Source organism: Topomyia yanbarensis, chromosome 3, assembly GCF_030247195.1.
Source record: "Topomyia yanbarensis strain Yona2022 chromosome 3, ASM3024719v1, whole genome shotgun sequence".
In the NCBI taxonomy this organism is placed as follows: domain Eukaryota; kingdom Metazoa; phylum Arthropoda; class Insecta; order Diptera; family Culicidae; genus Topomyia; species Topomyia yanbarensis.
This window is the reverse complement of record NC_080672.1, coordinates 6,174,070-6,193,695: the sequence shown is the minus strand read 5'-3', so window position 1 is coordinate 6,193,695 and position 19,626 is coordinate 6,174,070. Positions and strand designations below refer to the sequence as shown.

The window sequence follows — 19,626 nt, the reverse complement described above, 5'->3', positions numbered from 1 at the left end:
CCATAATTTTTTCCTGGTATTTTAAATGCAAAAAATCATTTCTCGATAATTTACCATTATCATAGAAAGTTTAAGGATACTTATTTGCTTGCGGTTACTATTTGAAATAAATTGATGTAGGTTCCAAATGACGCTTGATCCGCTTTGGCTTAACACAGGCCACACAGTGCACGAGGCCGAAGCGTCGTCGATACTCAAGCACCTATGTAGGAAGCCAATACTGTGTGTGATGTTGATCATGAATTTAATGCGCTGCATCAGCTGCACTGTGACATTAACACGAGAAAAAATCGCAACGTGGAAGCTGAAAGTTCTGCATTCGACACATGAAACCATCACAACTAAACCAAGCGACCTAAGATTAAGCAGATCGATGAATTAGAAGCACAGAGTCCAACCCCTCAAGCAATACTGCCCTTGTCATAAAAGCAAAGCAAAAATTATTAGAGAAAACGATAAACAGTATAGATTACTAATACCTCAACGTCCGACTTTACAATGGCCCGTCTTTTATGATTCCTAACCATCTTCGTAAGGCTGCATTTAAGCATAACAGGGTTCTCAAGACCATAATCGATAAGTGTTCCTGAAAATTATTAGAAAACAAACTTCGATATAATTCATAAACAATTATTTTCCAATGAAGCCAAAATTGTGTAATTCTTTTGAACAAAATAATTGGCAGACAATATCAAACTCTATGTAAGTCACTGAAATAACACTCACCAATAAATTGCATAACATTCAAAGCATGAGCATGTAAAGATTCATTATCTTTGATTTCTGTTGCTTCCGAGTCTTGTGAAAAGTCAAAATAATTTAGATATTTCGGATGTTCCTCAAAGAAACTGTAACATAATTGATGTGAATGTATTTAAATTTGTCAAAATAATGGATACGTACCGTACAAATATGTTGGTGCCATGCATCAATATATCTTTCTTTACAATGCTCCAAGCTCCGACTAAAGCTGCTTTTTCTGCGTCTGTTAAGCCAGTATTATCCGGTAAATTGTAATTATCTGACATTGGAATGACTCTAGTTTTAACTGCAATGAAAGAAATGTTATATTTAATCTGTTATTTAGGAAATTGCACAGTAATTCGTTTATATTAAAGCATTAGCAATTAGAGTGTCTTGGCATATGAAATTTTCGAGCACATCATTTCTTGAGTTCCTATGGTTACAGATGATTATGACGCGATTCAGCTCGCTATTAAACTCAAATAAATAAAAACAGACCAATTGGGTAATTTTGGGTGAGATGCCGCATATTTTCCAAAAACCAATCCTGCATCAAAGTAAACAATATATGATTAACTCATTTTTATCATTTGGGTCAAGTATCTAAAATACACTGAAATGGTTTTTGTAATGGAAAAAAAATTATCAAATTTCCACGAATAATATTTAAATTTTCACGCCGCGCCGTGGTTCCAAACCTAACAATGAATTTTATGGCACTCGTTGATTTTTTCGTGATTAGATGTCTTCAGCAAACTTTCATGAAACTCGATTACACTTACAAATCGGTTAGCATCTTAACTTTCCTTAGGGGGGTACTTCCATTATAAGAAACATTTTTCTTATTCGACAATATATTTTTTTCACAACCTTGTGTAATGATTAATTTGGAGTAACATTGTTAATGGTACTATTTATCTATATATTTGTACAAGTGATATATATATCTATATGTTGGAAGGGGTGGCTTAAAATCATTTTTTTTATGTTTTCGCCATACAATGCAAGTATATCACATAAGTTAATTCTTGATAGCTTCCGTTAAGTCCGTTAGTTTGTGGATATACCACATTAAGAACCTACACCTTACGAATAGGATCATTTATTGACATGCTGAGGTCAACAAATACATTTTGGCTACTCACCCTCAGCTGTCGAGTGCGAAATCTCACCCGCAATTTCGATATTATAGATACATGATTTACGAAAAAAGAAACTCACGTATTTTATGACAAGCGTAAACAAAATTAAATTAGATATACCACGTTACTTAATTGGATAATCTCTACTAAGCGCCATATTCATAATTTTTAAAAAATGCTATATATGGAATGTAGGAATGGTAGAATTTAATACTAGAAAGGGTTTTTTATCTCCTTTTAATTTCGCTATTTTTGTTGTATGTACCTATAACATACACGCGTGATAAACATTAACATCTTTTGTTTCTGACTGCGCTTAAGACCAGGTTCCTCCAAACAACGTTTTTTTTAATTCCATATATTGTTCCAAAAATATATAAAAATTGAACTTTTTACAGATAGAAGTACATATATTAAACTACATAAAATCATTATTTTATTATGGCGGCTCAAACTCGTCCGATTTGTTGGTGAGTGTCTTCATTTCTTGGAAACGAATCATCTGAAAGCAAAACAGTTTAATAGTCTGTATCGAACTGGCTCTGGTCAGCACTATAATGAAACATTTCCCCTGAGAAAAACAAAATGGCGGACTTTCAAAAAGTTATAAACGATTAAAAGTTCAAAAAAAGGGTCGATGATTAAAAAGTCCGCCATTTTGTTTTTTTTTTCTTGGTGGAAATGTTTCATTGTAGTACCAACTAGAGCTAATTCGATACAGAATATGACACTATTATACTTTTTGCTTTGAGATGATTTGTTTCCAAGAAATGATGACACTCACCAAAAATTTGGACGAGTTTCATCAGATGTTTTCAGAGCCGCCACAATAAAAAAATGTTTTAAGTAGTTTATTATATGCACTTTTATATGCAAAAAGTTTAATATTTTTGGAGCAATAAATAGAATTTAAAAAATACGCGTTTTTTGGAATAACCTGGCCTTAAGATGAAATGCGCTTGTATCTGTTATAGGTACCGATAAAAGTGTGAAACAGAAAGGTTATCAAAAAACCCTTTCTGGGATTGAATATTTTAATGTGCCTTCTACTTATTTAGATTCAACATACTTACGGTTAAAATGAAAGTTTTACCAAGAGAACTTGTTTCGTCTGCTTAGGACTAATAATGTGCAGTTCCTTTTATAAAAGAAAGGGATAAGGCTCACCGTGAAATAGGGTTGTTTTGATATTTAATATTTTGGTAATTTGTTTTTAATAGTTATCAATGGTAGCAACAAGATGCATGCAATTCAAATGTATAATTCACAAGCTTATAAAAATTGGCTCAGTTGACCTGAAAATGTACATTCACAGCTACCATGTTTCTCTGGCTATCTGGAGCCGATTCTGTGTAGTCTTGATGATACTTAATAGATTTAATCAATACAATCATATCACCCAAGAGATACCCCGAACGAATGCATTCCAAATGATTTTCATTAAATTTAGAATATATCATGCTAGATTTATTTGCAAACAATCGCTCTCAAAATCCGCAAAATCAGATCCAGAATGATCAATGGAAATCGCAAATATTCACTGGATGTGATTTGAATTCTGTTTGTTCAGAGAAATCCTGCATAAAACGTTTGAAGGCCGCTAGATACAGGTATACCGTACATTTTAAATAACAAAATATTCAAATAGGACCTGTTTCCGCTATATGAAAGCAAATCATTGAAATTTTCGTATAGAAGATAATACGAAAAGCATCAGTCTAATTTCTTTTCTAGGGGTCTTTCTAGACTGAAAATATTGTGTCTGAATAATTTTCGAAAAGTCGTGAAATTTTGCATTGCTACGAGTTTCACATTTAGAAATAATCCAATGCAACCATTTTTTGTACGGTGGAACAATCCAAACATAAAACATACAACAAATTGAAGAGCTCCATTTTACGGTAACGTATAGATTAAAGAAAAGCAAGAGTGACAGTTATTCTGTATCAATTATAGCTTAATTAGGTCGATCAATTCTATGTATTGATAGATAGAACGATATCAGCCATTAATGGTGTGTAGATTCTCTTTAATAATACTTTTCCTATTGGGTTCTGCATCTAGGTTGACATGCAAAGGATAGTTAGAGGACTTTCAAAGCTAGAAGAACGATTATGTTATGCTTTCGTCATTTATGTTCGCTATACAAATGTATAAGGAATTTGCGCCTAAATTAACATTGTTAGCTATCGTAGGTGACTCCAGCTCGATGGTGAAGGAGATAAGGGATGGGTACGTCTTCTATACCTAATTTAGGATTTGGACGACAGAATTTCGAAATTTCGAGATGCTTTCCTTGACATGTCTAATAATTTGGCAAATCGCACGGTTCTCGAAATCAATCACTCCGCTAGATTTAGCGTTAATTCATCATATAAACCAGATACTTGTTATCCAACTGTGTTCTTTGAACGATGGTTTCGAACGTTTATTCTTTCTATTAATATTATTTTTAACCAAAGTAATTTTATTTTTTTTTTAATATCAGAAAGTTAAAGCGATAATAGTTCAGGGGTGGGCATAGCTTAGTTGGTAAATCGATTGCATTGTACGCAGCTCACCTGGGTTCAAGTCCCAACCCCCGCGCATAGGGTTAGAGATTTTTCTTAAGAGATTTCTCTAACTCTACGAGACGAATGACCTTAAGGTTAAAACCCCTATAATCAAAATAAAAAAAATGAAAGTAAAGTGATAATCTTTCGAATGCAGCATAGAGCGTAATCATCCGACTCCTGATTCTGGAAGAATAGAGATAATTTCCTGGTGATCCAATTCTACTGGCTTTTTATTTGAAAATTTGATTGATGTGCAATATACACGCGAACGGAGGTTTTAGTGGAATGCACTTATCACTTAACACAGGTTTTCTACCATTTAATTCCACTATGTTTATTTGTAGTGAAATTGCACTTGCACTTCACTATTGAGTAACAGATACCGGTATTTCAACTCGTAATCTTCTTCAGTGTTTGTATCAGTCTATAGTAAATTACAGGATTTCTATAGTCTTTAGAAATTGGATAGGCTATGGTCGGTAAGTAACTAGATGCATGAAGCTGGCCGTTTTTACATGTAAGTAAGATTTCGAAGAGCCATGAATATCCGTTGTCTTGATCTCGGTTTAGTAAGGAGGGAAAGGTTTTTTTACATTCCCAGGCTTTCAGTTATGTCCAATTTCTTAGGTTTGGAGATTTGACGTTAAATTTTAAGATCTTCTGTTCGCTATCGTGGATTTGATGTGATATAGTAAATCTTTAACAAATTTCCTTGAAGCCTTTACTTTTTCCGCAATTTGTTCTTTGAACTGAATTTCTAATGTTCTGTTGGTTTGTTCAATTTGTCCAATATTGCGATAAAGTTTATATTGAACAAACCAAGAGAACAATAAAAATACCGATATCAGTACAACAATATTATTTATTTATTTAATAGCTTTACCTCATAGATCATTCACCTTGCGAGAAAAACAATAATATTGACATGACATATTACATACATTTACGGTCCATGGTTATCCCCAAGATCTCGAGTTCCTTACGGTAGGAAACGACCTCCCAGTCCAGTAAGATCGGCTTCCGTATTGCAATGTGGTTTGTGTTGCAGCAGTGTGAAATTACGCTATTAGCGGGTGCCATGTTAAAACCGACTGATACTACCCATCGGCTCACCGCACTTAGGGCGGCTTCAAGTTTACGACGGTTTCGTCTGACGGTCCTTCCTATAGCGACCAGCACGATTTCATCGGCGCAGACGAAAACATGTATACCAAGATTCCATAGCCACCGGGAACAATGCAACGACAAGAACGGATCCGTGGGGGACCCCATTGTATTCCGAACAGGCGTTGGATTGGGCACCCCGATTCATAGGTAGCTGTTCAGGAAACGGTCCATGTTTTCGGTGATCCCCCCAGTTGGTCGTTTTTTGCAGTACTCTATGACATCAGATGGTATTGTACGCCTTCGCAACGTGTCGGCTAACAGGCCGTCGGTTACGGATTGTTGTACCAGCTGGCGAGGTAGCCACCGGTTACTGCCCTACGTCGGAATGCGAACTGACGATGATCCAGGAGTTTGTGCTCCTCTAGTAGGTTCATCAACCGTCTGTTGACCATCGTTTTGGCAAATCAGGAGAGTAAATTGATTGGGCGAAGATCATCTGGCGTTCTGTTCCCCTGACATCGCTTTGGGATAGGAATTACTAGGGCTTCCTTCCATGAAGTGGTCATCGGTTCACCGCTCCAAATGCAGTTGATACTGTTCAAATGGCGGGGAATGTTGTAGTAAAGGGTATCCCGAGCAAATACTCATGGGTTCAAACACCACATAGCCCCTTGAAAAGACCTTAAACATGGTCCGTACCAAAATTCACAACAATCAAGACACCATAAAATGGTCTCCGTAACCCATAAATATACCAACATATGGTATTTTATTTTGAGATATCACGTTCACCGCAACGGTACTTTTCAAAAAATTTCATTCCGAGATAATTGCGTTTAAAATTTTGTGTTAACTTCATTCGTGGAAGAACCAGCTCGCTACAAATGGCTGTAATTTGAAATCTAGTGCTGCGATTTGGTTGAAATTTTGCACAGATACTTTCAAAAGCATGTACTTTCAGAGTATTCAATAAAAATTCCGATTTTTTGAGTTTCAACTTTGTATATAACCCTGGTCCATGTCCACTAAACCACCTTCTCTTCTGAATCTCATTCCGCCCAAGACTTTTTTGTGGGTCGCAGATGTTCGTTACCTCCGACGGCATTGTTGTGAGTACTTGCGAGGAATATACACACCGCAAACAGTTCCGGACTGAGTGTACCGTACGAGCTTACCCGGGAAGAGGCCGGGGCGCATCAGCATTCCAGGAACTACAAGGAACTTTCCGGACGGGGCCGGCATGAGAAGGCACACTACCACGTGCACCTATGGAGCCGATTACACTATTTAGGTTTGTACCCGCGCTCGTGCACGTGCATCTGCTCAAACAATATGCGCGGTGGAGGCGGACGGTTGACCACGGTTTGTACTTTTAGATTTGATGGAGGCGCGCTCCTCGGAGTTTGTACTCCTGGTATCGGTGAAAAAAATCGATTCCGAATTTTTGCCCTTGGAATTCGAGTAGCCTTTGCACTAATGGTATACGGTACTTCGCACTCGAATAACAGAACTTTGGATGTTTTACGGGTAGCGTGGACCGAATGAAAGTTTGGGTTTTTAAACGCGGACCAGCACAACATGTTGAAAAGGGAATGCTGTTGGGGGTTACTCAACCTACTATACGCATACCAAGTTAGCATGAAGACGACATTGAACTAATGCTGATTAAGCTAATATGTATTTTTATGTTTCAATTGTTTCATAGTCGACACGTAGTTCATAAGATTCGTGGCTGCCTAGCGCTTTTATTTAGGTGCCAAGTGTAATAAAAATTCGTTTCTTGAAACGCTTGAGCTCTGCACAGACGGTGGCTTTGACTATTATTAACTCCATTGCGATACCCGCACCCAACAATGTCCGGATTTCATTTACTTTGTACAGAATTTATTAGGGACTATTCATATACAACGCGCACAAAAAAACCTTCGTTTTTAATCTCCCCCTCCACCTCCTCCTCCGTGAACTCTGTCGGACGGTTTCATGAAAAGGGTTACAGGAAAATAAAGATTTTTCAATACGCGAAACTACTTTGATACTGGATGTAAAAATTGGAAAACTGAATGAAAATCGATAAAACTATGTTCAAGAAATTATATTAGTTTTAGACATTTGAAATAATATCTTATATTCGAACAAAACTAAGAACGTTTTAAAAGTGTAGGTCTAAAAGAGATCATTTTTGCTTTTCCAAAAGATTACGAAAAATGACTTGTAAACAAATTGCTGTTAATAAATTTCAGAACCGATTACCGACAAAAAGAAGCGTACTAATTCTAAGCTTGCAGCGCTTTTGGGTTTAAACGAAGCATGGTTTGGCTTTCCGATAAGTCGGCAATTCCGTTAAATACAGCACAGGCCATATTCTCACAGTCACGTCACCTAGTGACTAGTAGGGATATTTCTTGTAGTCACTAAGTGTTGTGATTGTGAGAATAGGGCCGCTGGTTGTTCAATGACGCCAATTCTTTACTACATCTACATCTACATGTTCTGGAAGCTAGATATCCACAAATTATTAATTACAATAGGCTCTTTAGACTAATAAGCTTTGCAGCATTCGCCCTTAATCTTGTTTACGACAAACGCGAGATTCGTTCGAAAACAATTCGAACGAATTAAGCCCATTTGATTTTACTATCGTTAACGGGAATACAAACCACTTTCGAACGAATCTCGCATTCGTCGTAAACAAGAATAAGGGAGATTATCTCACATTGTACTAAATCATTACAATCAATCGACATTACACGCTCTCTGAAACAAACTTGTGCCAAATTGTTGGTATTTGTGAATGTATGCCTGTATGTATGGATGTGTATACAGTAATGTTTCGATTATATATATATATATATATATATATATATATATATATATATATATATATATATATATATATATATATATATATATATATATATATATATATATATATATATATATATATATATATATATATATGTATATATATATATATATATATATATATATATATATATATATATATATATATATATATATATATATATATATATATATATATATATATATATATATATATATATATATATATATATATATATATATATATATATATATATATATATATATATATATATATATATATATATATATATATATATATATATATATATATATATATATATATTCCTTTAAATATATACATACTGATTTACATATGCATATATAGATACATCCATATACATATGTTTATACACAGATACATGTATACATATATGGATTTATAAGCGTGATATAATCGAAACATTACTGTAGTAGCAATATATCACTGACCAACGCTTCAACGCTCATGGGTAGCCGGGTGCGCGGCCATAGATACAGCCATAAAGCACTGCACATACCAACAGGTACAACGGTGAGTCGGTAGATGTGCATATTAAGACAGCCCGATTGCACACTGATAAATAACAATAACAATTGTATTAAATCTCTCGATATTAGGCCTAATCAACCTTCAGGAATCTTTAAAACCTAGCAAATTTTTATATTCAGAAGTTTTGTTTTTACAATGTATTAATTGTTCTTCCAAAAAAGAGAGATGCGATATTTTCTTCTATGCAAGTTGACAAACTGAGCTTTAGACAAACTAATAGAACATTGTTTCATGGGAAAGTTTGCCGAAGACACCAGCTCTCTACCGCGCATGGTCTTAAAAATTTTAAATTTTAATCAACCAATTTCTTTAAATTGAATTACATTGCAGCGTCCCAGTCACATCATTCGGAAATCCGTTCGTCATAATTCTAAAATGCAAACTGTTGATAAATACGAATACAGGAATAATTAACGACTTACCTCGAATATATGGTCGATGATCATATAACTATCCCCGTTTTACGACCTCCCCTCCCCACCGCTGGTTCATTCTCAAACATTAACGACGGTATTCGAATTATTGTTAATAATTTGCATGTATTTATACTGATCTCGATTGATTACTTTTAAAATGATAATTTCATACCATCGATCTCACATACATTACAATTTAGCAACCAGTATAGACTAATGTTAATCCAAGGTAGGTTATGCGTCATAATTATATATTACTGAATATTATTCAACCATACAATAAGTTTATGCGTTAATAGTATGTTGACCTCTTGTATTTGATGATCCACGATGACCTTCGTAATTGCTATTACCGGAATGATTTCGTTGTTGAGGTCTAGCTGATGGTGGCCCAGTATTTCGTGTACTGTTGATTGGACGAGCGCTAGATCGGAAATCCATACTGCCATTATTACTATTGGTGCCTCCAAGATTATTTCCAGTCATTGACGCACATCCAGCTATCATTGATGTAGGATCATTAGCATTATCTTTGCGGTTTTTAAACATTGAACTTCGCTGATGATAGCCCGAATCAGATTTATTGGAAACATAACTGTTACTTTGATTTTGCTGATAAAATCTCTCGTTGTTTTTGTAAAACGTTGATATTGGGTTGTTGGCGCTACTGACATTCGAAAAGCGGACTAGAAAAATAAACATGAGAATTTTTTATTTATTTTTTGTTTGTTTCTGAATCATTTCATTTCTACTGGACCCTCCGACAGTCGCGTCGTTATCATAATTTAGTTGACAGCCTGCAGCTATATGACGATTTCGCCTGAATTTCAGAACGTTGTATATTCAGCGCACTGCGCGACTTTCAAAGGGTTAAGGGGTAAAGCCACCATGCAACTTTAAATAAATCGAACTCCTTTTAACAACTTAAAGCATTTCTCAAACTTTCTAGAATGAAAAAAAGATATCATGGTCATAAACAACCTCCCACCACTCGTTTCCGAGTCTCCCGCGAATACCGACCCATTGCTGGTACCGAAATACCGGTACTAAATAAAATCAAGTGCCAAACTTATGAAGAATATTTGAACTTAAGAAGAATATGTGAACCCCGAATCTAGGCCCCCCTTTTCAAAACATCGGCCAACAAGGTGGCGTTTAATTACATTACTTATCTTCTAGATATATCGTTCAACTCACGCTTTTGTGGTGTCGCCATCATAGAGGTTTAACATTATTAACTCCCGTTGTACTGAAGTTTGTTTTAATTCCTCCACTATTTAGACGAAAATCATTTCAAAGTTCTTGTATTAAATTTTAAACTATTCACATCTAGCGTAAATGACAGAAAAAATCATTTTGGCTAATTTTATTAGCAACATTCTGTTTGGGAGCTAGGAAGCAACAAAACTCCATAATTTACAAGAAAGAAAGAACCTTGGTATACATACTACACTAGGCAAACCGCATTAACAGCGAAACTAATTTACAGCAAAGTGAGAATACCAAGAAAAAATGCGAGCAATTCGCTCGGTTTTACTGCCATTCTCGGGTTTCTTGCATCTATTAGTTATAGAGCCAGAAGCAAGTCTAGGAACCCTAGATGACACTACCTGCCGTTGATTCATAGTCCCATCAAGAATGTTTGCTCCAAATTTTAAACAAATCGGACCAGTTTAGTTACCGGATTAACGCAAACCAATTTAAATTCGTTAGAACTTATACAACTTTTAACGAAGTTATGTGCGAGTTAGTTTTATTTTCTATTCGTTGTTACGTTTGATTTATAACTAAAAAGAAAATTTGACAGCTGTCCTTGTGATTTGTGTGACGCGCATGGTGGTATTATCCCCTAATAAACAGTAAACACTATTGAACATCAATCACTACTTACTATTTCCTCCACTATTCTGAGTAAACTGATTATTTGAAGTTCCTCGAGTGTTACGTTCACTTTGATGCAATGGTTGATTTTTCTGGGTTTGTAATGATTGCTGTGAGATTATCTTTACATTGGATGTCTCTGGAACATTGCTTATATCATAACTTGGTGCTGAGCTTTCATTGTGATGTACGCGATTTGAAGCCCCCAAACTAGATAGATTATCTTTAGACGACGTGCTTATGGAAGCTGCAGTTTGTTTTAGTTGGTGCGGTGATGGCAATGTTAGATTATAAACTGTTTTATCATTAAGGCTATCCTCCACTGGATTATTTTTACGATTTGAATTTACTGGCCATTGCTCTTCAGGTTTTGCCAGAGTCGCGAATTTTTGCGATTTATTCCAATCATCTCGTTGATCTGTCGATTGAAAAGGTTGATTCTGTCGTGTCGATGATACCATCGATATGTTATCAGTCGTATTGTGTGATTTCAACTTTTCTCTTATAGGTTCAATCGTATTGTTAGATCGTTTGTTAGTAGATATATGATGAGACGAATTATGCAGACTTTGAATCAGTGTAGGGAACTGCTGAACATTAGGCTTATGATCGGGGTTTACAGTTTTTCCTTGATGCCCCGTCTTGAATGAAGATGATTCTAGTTGAGGTTGTTGCTTTTGTAGAGCATGATGTTCAAGCTGAACTTGCGTAGTAACATTATTCTGACTATAAGTTTCAGCTGATCCAACCGTTGATGCAGTCGACACGTTTGAAGTACAACCAGTCTCGTTATATTTAGAAGCAGATATCTGTCTCGATTGAATATTATCAATTGACTTCATTTGGCCATCTGTTTGTTTATGTAGTGAGGGATTGTAATTTACTGTAGGAGCTACAATATTCTGAAATGGCTGCTTATTGATTGTTGATGTTTGGGCTGAGATCATTGAAGCTTGATTTACAGAACCTACGGATGTTTGCTGAATTTCTGATGTGAGATGGTTAGTTGAATTCTTTGTGTCGCATATTGTTTGGTTTTGCGGCGGCAGTGACTGTTGATTGGATATATTCGACACCCCATGATGTCCGCTTACGAATGGAACAGGCGTAGACACAACGTCTGGTTTATCTATTTCAGATTCTTGCAGAAAGAAAAAATTAGCAGTTCCGATAACCTCATGTATTGGACGCATTTGTTGTTGAATGTAATGTTGTTTAAAATAATCACTTTCGACTGCTTGTACTGTAGTAGCTCCAATTTTTTGTCCGGAAATGTTTTGCGGTTCAACAGTAGAAGGTTGTATCACAGAAATAGTCACTGTTCCAGTTTGAACAATGCTACTTGCGTTTGTTTGAACATGGGTCGCATTTTGTGGAATGATTCCAGTGTTTGAGCAGTTATTTGGCGGGCACATGTGCATTGAAGATGTAATATTTGGGGTATCTACTACGGGCAGAGTTGATGCTGTAGCATTGGAATTGTAACGAACTTGCGAGTGCAAAGGAAATGATGGTGTCGGCACAGCAGCAGCCGATGGTGATTCTCCGAAATCCGGCGAATTGTTCGTATCACTAGAAACAGGTATTAATGTATTTCCTAGGTTCACTAAATGCGGTGTGTTCAACTCCTTATTCATTTCACTATTAGTGCATGTCTCATCTTTTTTCACTTCCTCAGATATATTGGTAACATTGTCATCAGTTGAATGTATTTGTTCAATAGATTGACCTTCATAATCCTCGTTCAAGTTATCTGGTTCTGGTTCAACTGACAATATGTCCTTTTCAAAATAGCCACAATCTTGAACGTCAGTGATTAAGTTTTTAATATGTATGTAAGTCGTGTTTTCGAATGATTTATTTCTGCCATCGACGACAGCGGTTAAGTGATCAGCTGCTTGCTTCACCGATAAAACAAATGTTGATTCCAGCGTGTTTTTTGGGCGTTTTGGTTGCGTTTCTTCGTATAATCTTTCTAGCATCGTTAAATCCTCGGCCGAAATTTTGCACGCACCGTTTTCTCCATTACGGAAATCGCACTGTACAGTTTTATCCGAAAGTCTTTTTAAAACGTCTTGAATCGCCAAAACTTCCCTTACTTTTGCATTTTCCTGTTGAGCTTTCAGAAATGCGCTCTGAAAAGAGAATCGAACAAAACATAATTTAATAAGGAATCCTAAACCGACTGAACTTTATGGCTTATGGCATTTTCGTTTTTGACAGTGCACTACACCGGTGTAGTCGGTGCTACACTCATGTATAATCAGTCTATCTCTTTTTTGCACTACACCGGTGTAGCACCAGGTAAAAACGAAAACGCTATTAGATAATACATTTTAAGATGGAACAATATAAATAAACAAGAGCAGACGTAATACTCCATTTCACTATCATTCACGTGAAAACCGAGTTCTGCTAGTATGTAGGAACACCTCCCCGAAGCGCTGTGATCGCTTAATAGAAATATTTAACATTTTGGTTTTTTCTAATGTAATAATTAAACTTGTGAAACATCGAGATTCAGATTTTTAATATGGTGTTATATTGAACGATGTCTTGGACAAGGAGTTTTTATTCTCAGGTGATACAATCCTCAAAAACGCCAATCAGCCATGTTGGTTTTAGAAACGACAGCTAACAACATTGTTTACTATTTCTCTCCATATGTTTGCTTAGATTTCAGGCGGTAAACAAAGTTGTTCACTGTCATTTTTCTTCCCCGCAGTATGCTGCACGCTTACCTCACTCCTCACCTAGTTACTGCCAAAGACGAATCACCTTATAACTCAAAGCACCTTGTTCTTGGATATAACACTTGCTTCCAGATTTATACGACAAATTTCACTACTTTGAATAACCGTATATTAAATTAGATTAACCCATCACTAGTGTTCCACCTAGCAACCAAGTGTGCGTAAAATAGCTGCTTTTAAGAGAGAAGGGCAAAGTTAAGTCAGTAAAAATGCTAGAATGCTATAATATTCATTCAATACAGAGAATGGCCAAAAATCGAAAACGAAAAAAAAGCAGTTTTTTCCACACCGTGTGTTAGATCTTCACAAAAATCAATCAGCAGTACTGTAACAACATTCTACATAAGCTTATTAATTTTTATACAGATCTAACACACGGTGTGGAAAAAAAACTGCTTTTTTCGTTTTCTATTTTTGCCTATTCTCTGTTCAACCTTAAAATACGCGCCCTGAGATCTCGCTTTGTTCTACTGTCGCCCTCCCCTTAAACCCAGAAGCGGTTTGTTTCTCTCCCAATTCGCCGTGTAAACGATTTATTTTCTTCCCAATTCAAACGTCAAAACGGTACAATACCAACGCAGCTGGATAAGTCTATATCAAAACATTTATGTCGATGTATGGAGAAGTGGAATCCATCACAAACGACACTTGGAGAACTTTTTCCCCTGTATTCAACGATATTCGGGTAGTGCGAAAGCAGCTGAACCCGCCTACACTGTCTTACTTGACTTTCGAAGGCAGATCATCTCAAGGTGTTACCTACATACAAAGAACCCTATGCACATACCCTGGGCCTCCATCCCGAAGTAATACCCAACAGTGGTCCCGGGACGAAGAGAATACTGAGATACAGGAAGTTGAGGTTTAATCGGTAGGCTTGCTGGAGAAAGTACTGCAGTAACAATCCGACAGTACCACGACTAAGTCGGTAGGGGTCTCGTTTGAAGATTCCCCCTACCATAATAAAAAAACATACCCTGGGAAGATGCCCACATGCCGTTTCTGTAGCCAAACGGTACACTACGGTAAACCATGGTCCTAAACCACTAAAAAATCATCTACTACAACCAACACCATCAAACAGCCTTCGACATCTGCTGATACACCACAGACAGCCGGCCGAAAAATAAATGCCGGACAAACAATATTCCACGGTGTCCCTAGGCCAATAATTAACTTACCTAGAGAAGAAATAAACAAGAAAGAAGACGACTAGACCAGAGTCACTCAAAAATCCCAAAAAGCATCAATCATGTAACAGCAAAAATCAAAACTCTAGCGACGACGACATGGACACAAACATAAGCGATGGAGATGGAGACGGAATGATCAGCAAGCGGCAGAGGTTAAAACTGACCATCACTCACCACCAATCATAAAATTAACACATGAAGCAGAAAATAGGGCGCTCAGACAGAAAAAATATTCGACAGAAAAAATATTCGACAGTCGACAGAAAAAATATTCGATTATTTACTTGTGTTTAATCTATTTTGAATTGTAAAGTGAATTGTATCTTTGAAATAGAGTAGTTGGTAAATCGTTTGCCTCGTACGCAGCTCACTGGGTTCGATTCCTTATCCCGCACATGTGATTAGAGATTTTTGTAAAGAAATTTTTCTAACCCAAAAAAGCGGCGATTGACGCTTAGGCTAAAACCTCTATAATCGAAATAAAAGAAAGTTTAAGCAGCTTGAAAGTGAAACTTCTTGTGAACTAGTACTTTTCAAGCATTATCCTAAGTTTTGGTTTCTTGGATCCAGAACGGTAGAGAGAAAATACGGGCCTTACACTTTAGAATTTTATACCACAAAGAAGTTATGCACGTTCTTTAACCCTTAAAGGCGCAAAGCAATTTTTGTCAAATTTTCTGAAAATTGTCTCACAGTTTTAATACGTCACTATGATAATTTTGAGATGATTTTCACAATGTTGTTTTAAAACAACATTGCGCATTTAAGGGTTAAGATATATGGGAAAATATCATTGAGTAGTTTTCTACTAATTGAAGCATAGTAACTTATTGAGTATTCAACTATTTTTTAATATCATTGTTATGTGACGCCCTATAGGTGATAAGAATATTTTCGTATTCTCAAATAATAGCTCAAAATAGAAAGTTCCAAAAATGAGTATTGTGCACCCAAAACAGCGTGCTCATATTCTCTACTGGGCGAAGGTGATTGCGATGCGAGAGGGGTGTGTCTGAAGATGGTGGATGAGGTGATCGTTTGAGAGGGATCTGTTTGGGCTTGATGGGGGCATGATAATGGGAGGAGGATTTAAGGAAGAATTAGATTGACGATGTTTAAACTGCCCATGATCGCATATCAGTCCCATAAAGATAGGAAATCCCATAGAAAACGGAACAAATATGCGATCAAAAAATCAATTCTTATTCACAAAATAGAAATATAATGTGCAAATAATATCAAGAGTAAAAGTAACAATTTGAAACTCTTCTTCTGTTTATGTGTGTAATACACCCCATCCCCCTTACCTATATTTCGTTTATAATCTAACTACCTCTATGAAATTTGGCTAATGCTTTTGAACTATTCATCCGAACATACCAAGTCTGCCTCCAGAATTTAAAATGCAAAAAAGTAGGGATTCCCAAACAAATTTCAAAAGTAATGCGCTACACCGGGTCATAACCAATCGACCTCAAATATTGCAAATATCTGTGTGACAAAAACAAAAACTTTGATCTTTGTTGACAAATGGAACAAAAACTTTGTTCGAAGTAACGACCATCTTGCCCCTCTCTATTATACATATATATTATTCAACAGAATATTTTTTTTTTAAAAATTTGTTGAAGATCTTTTACTCTTAGGGTCATTCAACTCTTATTCGAATTAGAGACATCTCTTTAGAAAGATCTCTAACCCTATGTGCGGGGTTGGAGATGAAACCCAGGTGAGCTGCGTACAAGACAATCGATTTACCAACTACGCTATGCCCGCCCCTAAATCAACAAAATATCATTTTGCCAATGAACAGCTAAAAACATAAATTTATGAAAAAACACAATTAATCAAAATGTTTGATGATTTTCCGGCTCGAGGAAATGCGAGTGCGATAAAGTGCTGTAAACGACGAATGACTCCTAAGCAATAAAGTGCTATAAACGACGACTGACTTCTAAGATTAAAACTACATGGTATTGAAACTCTACTTCAATTTCTCTTTGTCAGAACAATAATTTACCGTTTAAAAACCCCTTTGATTCGAGATAAAGAAAAATTAAAATTTTTATGTTTCCAATGTCAACAATAGTCTAAGATAAATGATTTTTAGAGAACGGGAAAGTAGTTCTTCAATTTTCTTACATTTATATGTTGGTTGGAAATTACAGATTCAATAATTGAAAAACCGATGTGTTTCAATGTATTTTTATTCCAATATGGTTGAACAAAGTTTAAATGTGCGAAATTATACGTTCAAAGTTTAATTAAAACTTCTGAATGATTTCCGTCTGCATTCCAGTTAAAACACGACAACCAATTGAGTAGGAATCGGTTGTCGCATTTAAACTAAAATCTACACATATTCGCTTACCAGAAATCATGGTGTGCTGTCGTTCTCTACAACTCGTATCAGTCTTCTTCTGAATGATATCGATCCTATAAAATTCTTAGCCTTTTAGCTAATGAAATCATCTTCTGCTTACATTTCTTCAAAAATCCAGATGCAACATTCATTCCATAACTAAATACGGGTTATCACCCTATCAAATTATACAAATAGAAAACAATGTTTAATGCAATTCGTATTTTCATATCCGATAAATAGTAAAATACATGACTCAAAGAGCATGCGACAGAATAGAATCAAAATAGCAACTAAATAGTATAATATACCATGTTTATCGCGAACAAGCAAAATAGTCGCTCTAGGTCGCCAGGAATAAAATGATCGTAAATTGAAAATGTACTATTTTTGCACCTCGTCGATACCAGTTGAGTCAAAACTATGTGTAACTTTAATTTAACTTTAATCTAATGATTAAGTAACATCGTATGAGCATATTTTTTCTTTCTTCCCCTTCTGATTCTTAACATTTATTTATGCTTTTCAATACTATTCCCAAAACTACTCATGTAATAGTTAATTCGAATAATCTTTCCAACTTTGTGGAAATAAACCCAACAATTGACAGTTTTCCTATACTTTCGCGATCCCGTTGCTACGTTATTCATTCACTGTTTTGCTGAAAACCAAATCATAACAGAGCATCGAAATTGTCCTTGGCGATTTCTAGCATTTAACTGTACTAAGAGTCATTTATAGGCAACATTTAGGAGTGTTTATACTTACTCGTCTAGCTTCTTTTTTCGCATCTTTATTTGCTACAGCAGCAATTGATTGGAACTGCTTACACAACTCTCGAGTTAACTCTAAAGATGTTAGGCATTCCTCATACTTCGAAACAGCATTTTTCTGATCGCCAGTTAATCGTTTTCCAGACTTTTCAATTGTCTTGTATGTCTCCAGTTTGTTCTATAAACAAATAAGAATAGCATGAACACACACAGTATATAAATTCGTCGAATGGCTACATCCGCATACAAAACTTACTTTTCGTTTTTCTAAATTACGAATTTTGTGTTCGATTATAAGAATAATCTGTTGCAAAGGGTTCACTGGTTGTTCTTTGATATTTCCGTTATTGTTGATCACAGTATTCGCCATACTTTGAGATGAGTTGACTTCTTTCACAGAACTGCATCCATCATTCCCAGCACTTTCAATGGAATTATTGAACGAATCAGATGTACAGTTTTTATCACTTTCCAACACTTTTAGACTAGGCATTTTATTCTTTCTATATTCAATGCAGCTAGCCTCACAGAAACTATACGTAAACTGCAAACTTGCTGGAAGATCCAATTTTTAATCCGAAAATAGCTAAATTAGCAACCGCTCCACAGCCGAGACAAAGAGAATCTGTCGGAAAAAACCACTTACCTCCGCCCATGCAGCAGAACTGAAGGCAGCGCCATTTTGTTCTGTATTACATACACTGAAAAAATCTACCTGAAATTCAACGTTTTCTTCACCAGGTACCAATGGCAATTTTGTAGGATACAAATAATAACCAATACATTCTCATGACATCTTTTATGCCACTCAAGAAAAAATATTGACAAACTCAACACTATTCACATTAACTAGAATCTATGTTTTCTAGACGCCTTCGAGTACTTCAATATTTTTTCTCATATAGGGTCCGCTATTATTAGAAAATGTTCTAAAATCTCATTATTTTCAGACAGTGACGTCACCCGATCACAAATACTAAATCCAGAGCGAATAAGAAGAGAAACTGCGAGAGTCAAATTTAACCAAATCAGAAGAATTCCCTTTATTGGCGAATCAAAGCGTGAGTGATCCACAGATGGCACGTATGTAAAAATGATGGCGGTAAATTTGGCATCCGTCAACATTTTTTAGTTTTTATGAAAATATCTTCAAAACGGAACCCAAAATGGCAAAACCACATTAGGTAAGTTATACAAATCTATCAAAGCTATAACTGCAAAAATCGTAGGTCACTTGAATAGTTTTAATCGCCGTGTGTTGTTTCCGCGTGTCTGAACTATTTTTGAG

The 19,626-nt window shown here is 35.8% G+C and overlaps 1 protein-coding gene across 1 annotated transcript; it reads right to left on the bottom strand.

Annotated features, from left to right (window-relative positions):
- Positions 1–9,522: 9,522 nt before the first annotated feature.
- Positions 9,523–18,965, bottom strand: LOC131693850 (probable serine/threonine-protein kinase DDB_G0282963). The gene is made up of 4 exons (XM_058982049.1): positions 18,595–18,965; positions 18,334–18,516; positions 11,268–13,392; positions 9,523–10,062 (listed from the first exon to the last, which is right to left on the bottom strand). The coding sequence occupies exons 1-4, from the start codon at positions 18,829–18,831 to the stop codon at positions 9,662–9,664; spliced, it is 2,946 nt and encodes a 981-aa protein (XP_058838032.1). The 5' UTR covers positions 18,832–18,965; the 3' UTR covers positions 9,523–9,661.
- Positions 18,966–19,626: the final 661 nt, after the last annotated feature.

Bases quoted from the DNA above. Each gene is read 5' to 3' on its own strand.
- LOC131693850 (XM_058982049.1), bottom strand. From the start codon at position 18,831: ATGCCTAGTCTAAAAGTGTTGGAAAGTGATAAAAACTGTACATCTGAT. The intron at 18,517-18,594 runs GTAAGTTTTGTA...ATTTGTTTATAG, and splicing joins GTAATTTAGAAAAACGAAAA to AACAAACTGGAGACATACAA. The intron at 10,063-11,267 runs GTAAGTAGTGAT...TTATTTTTCTAG, and splicing joins TCAGAATAGTGGAGGAAATA to TCCGCTTTTCGAATGTCAGT.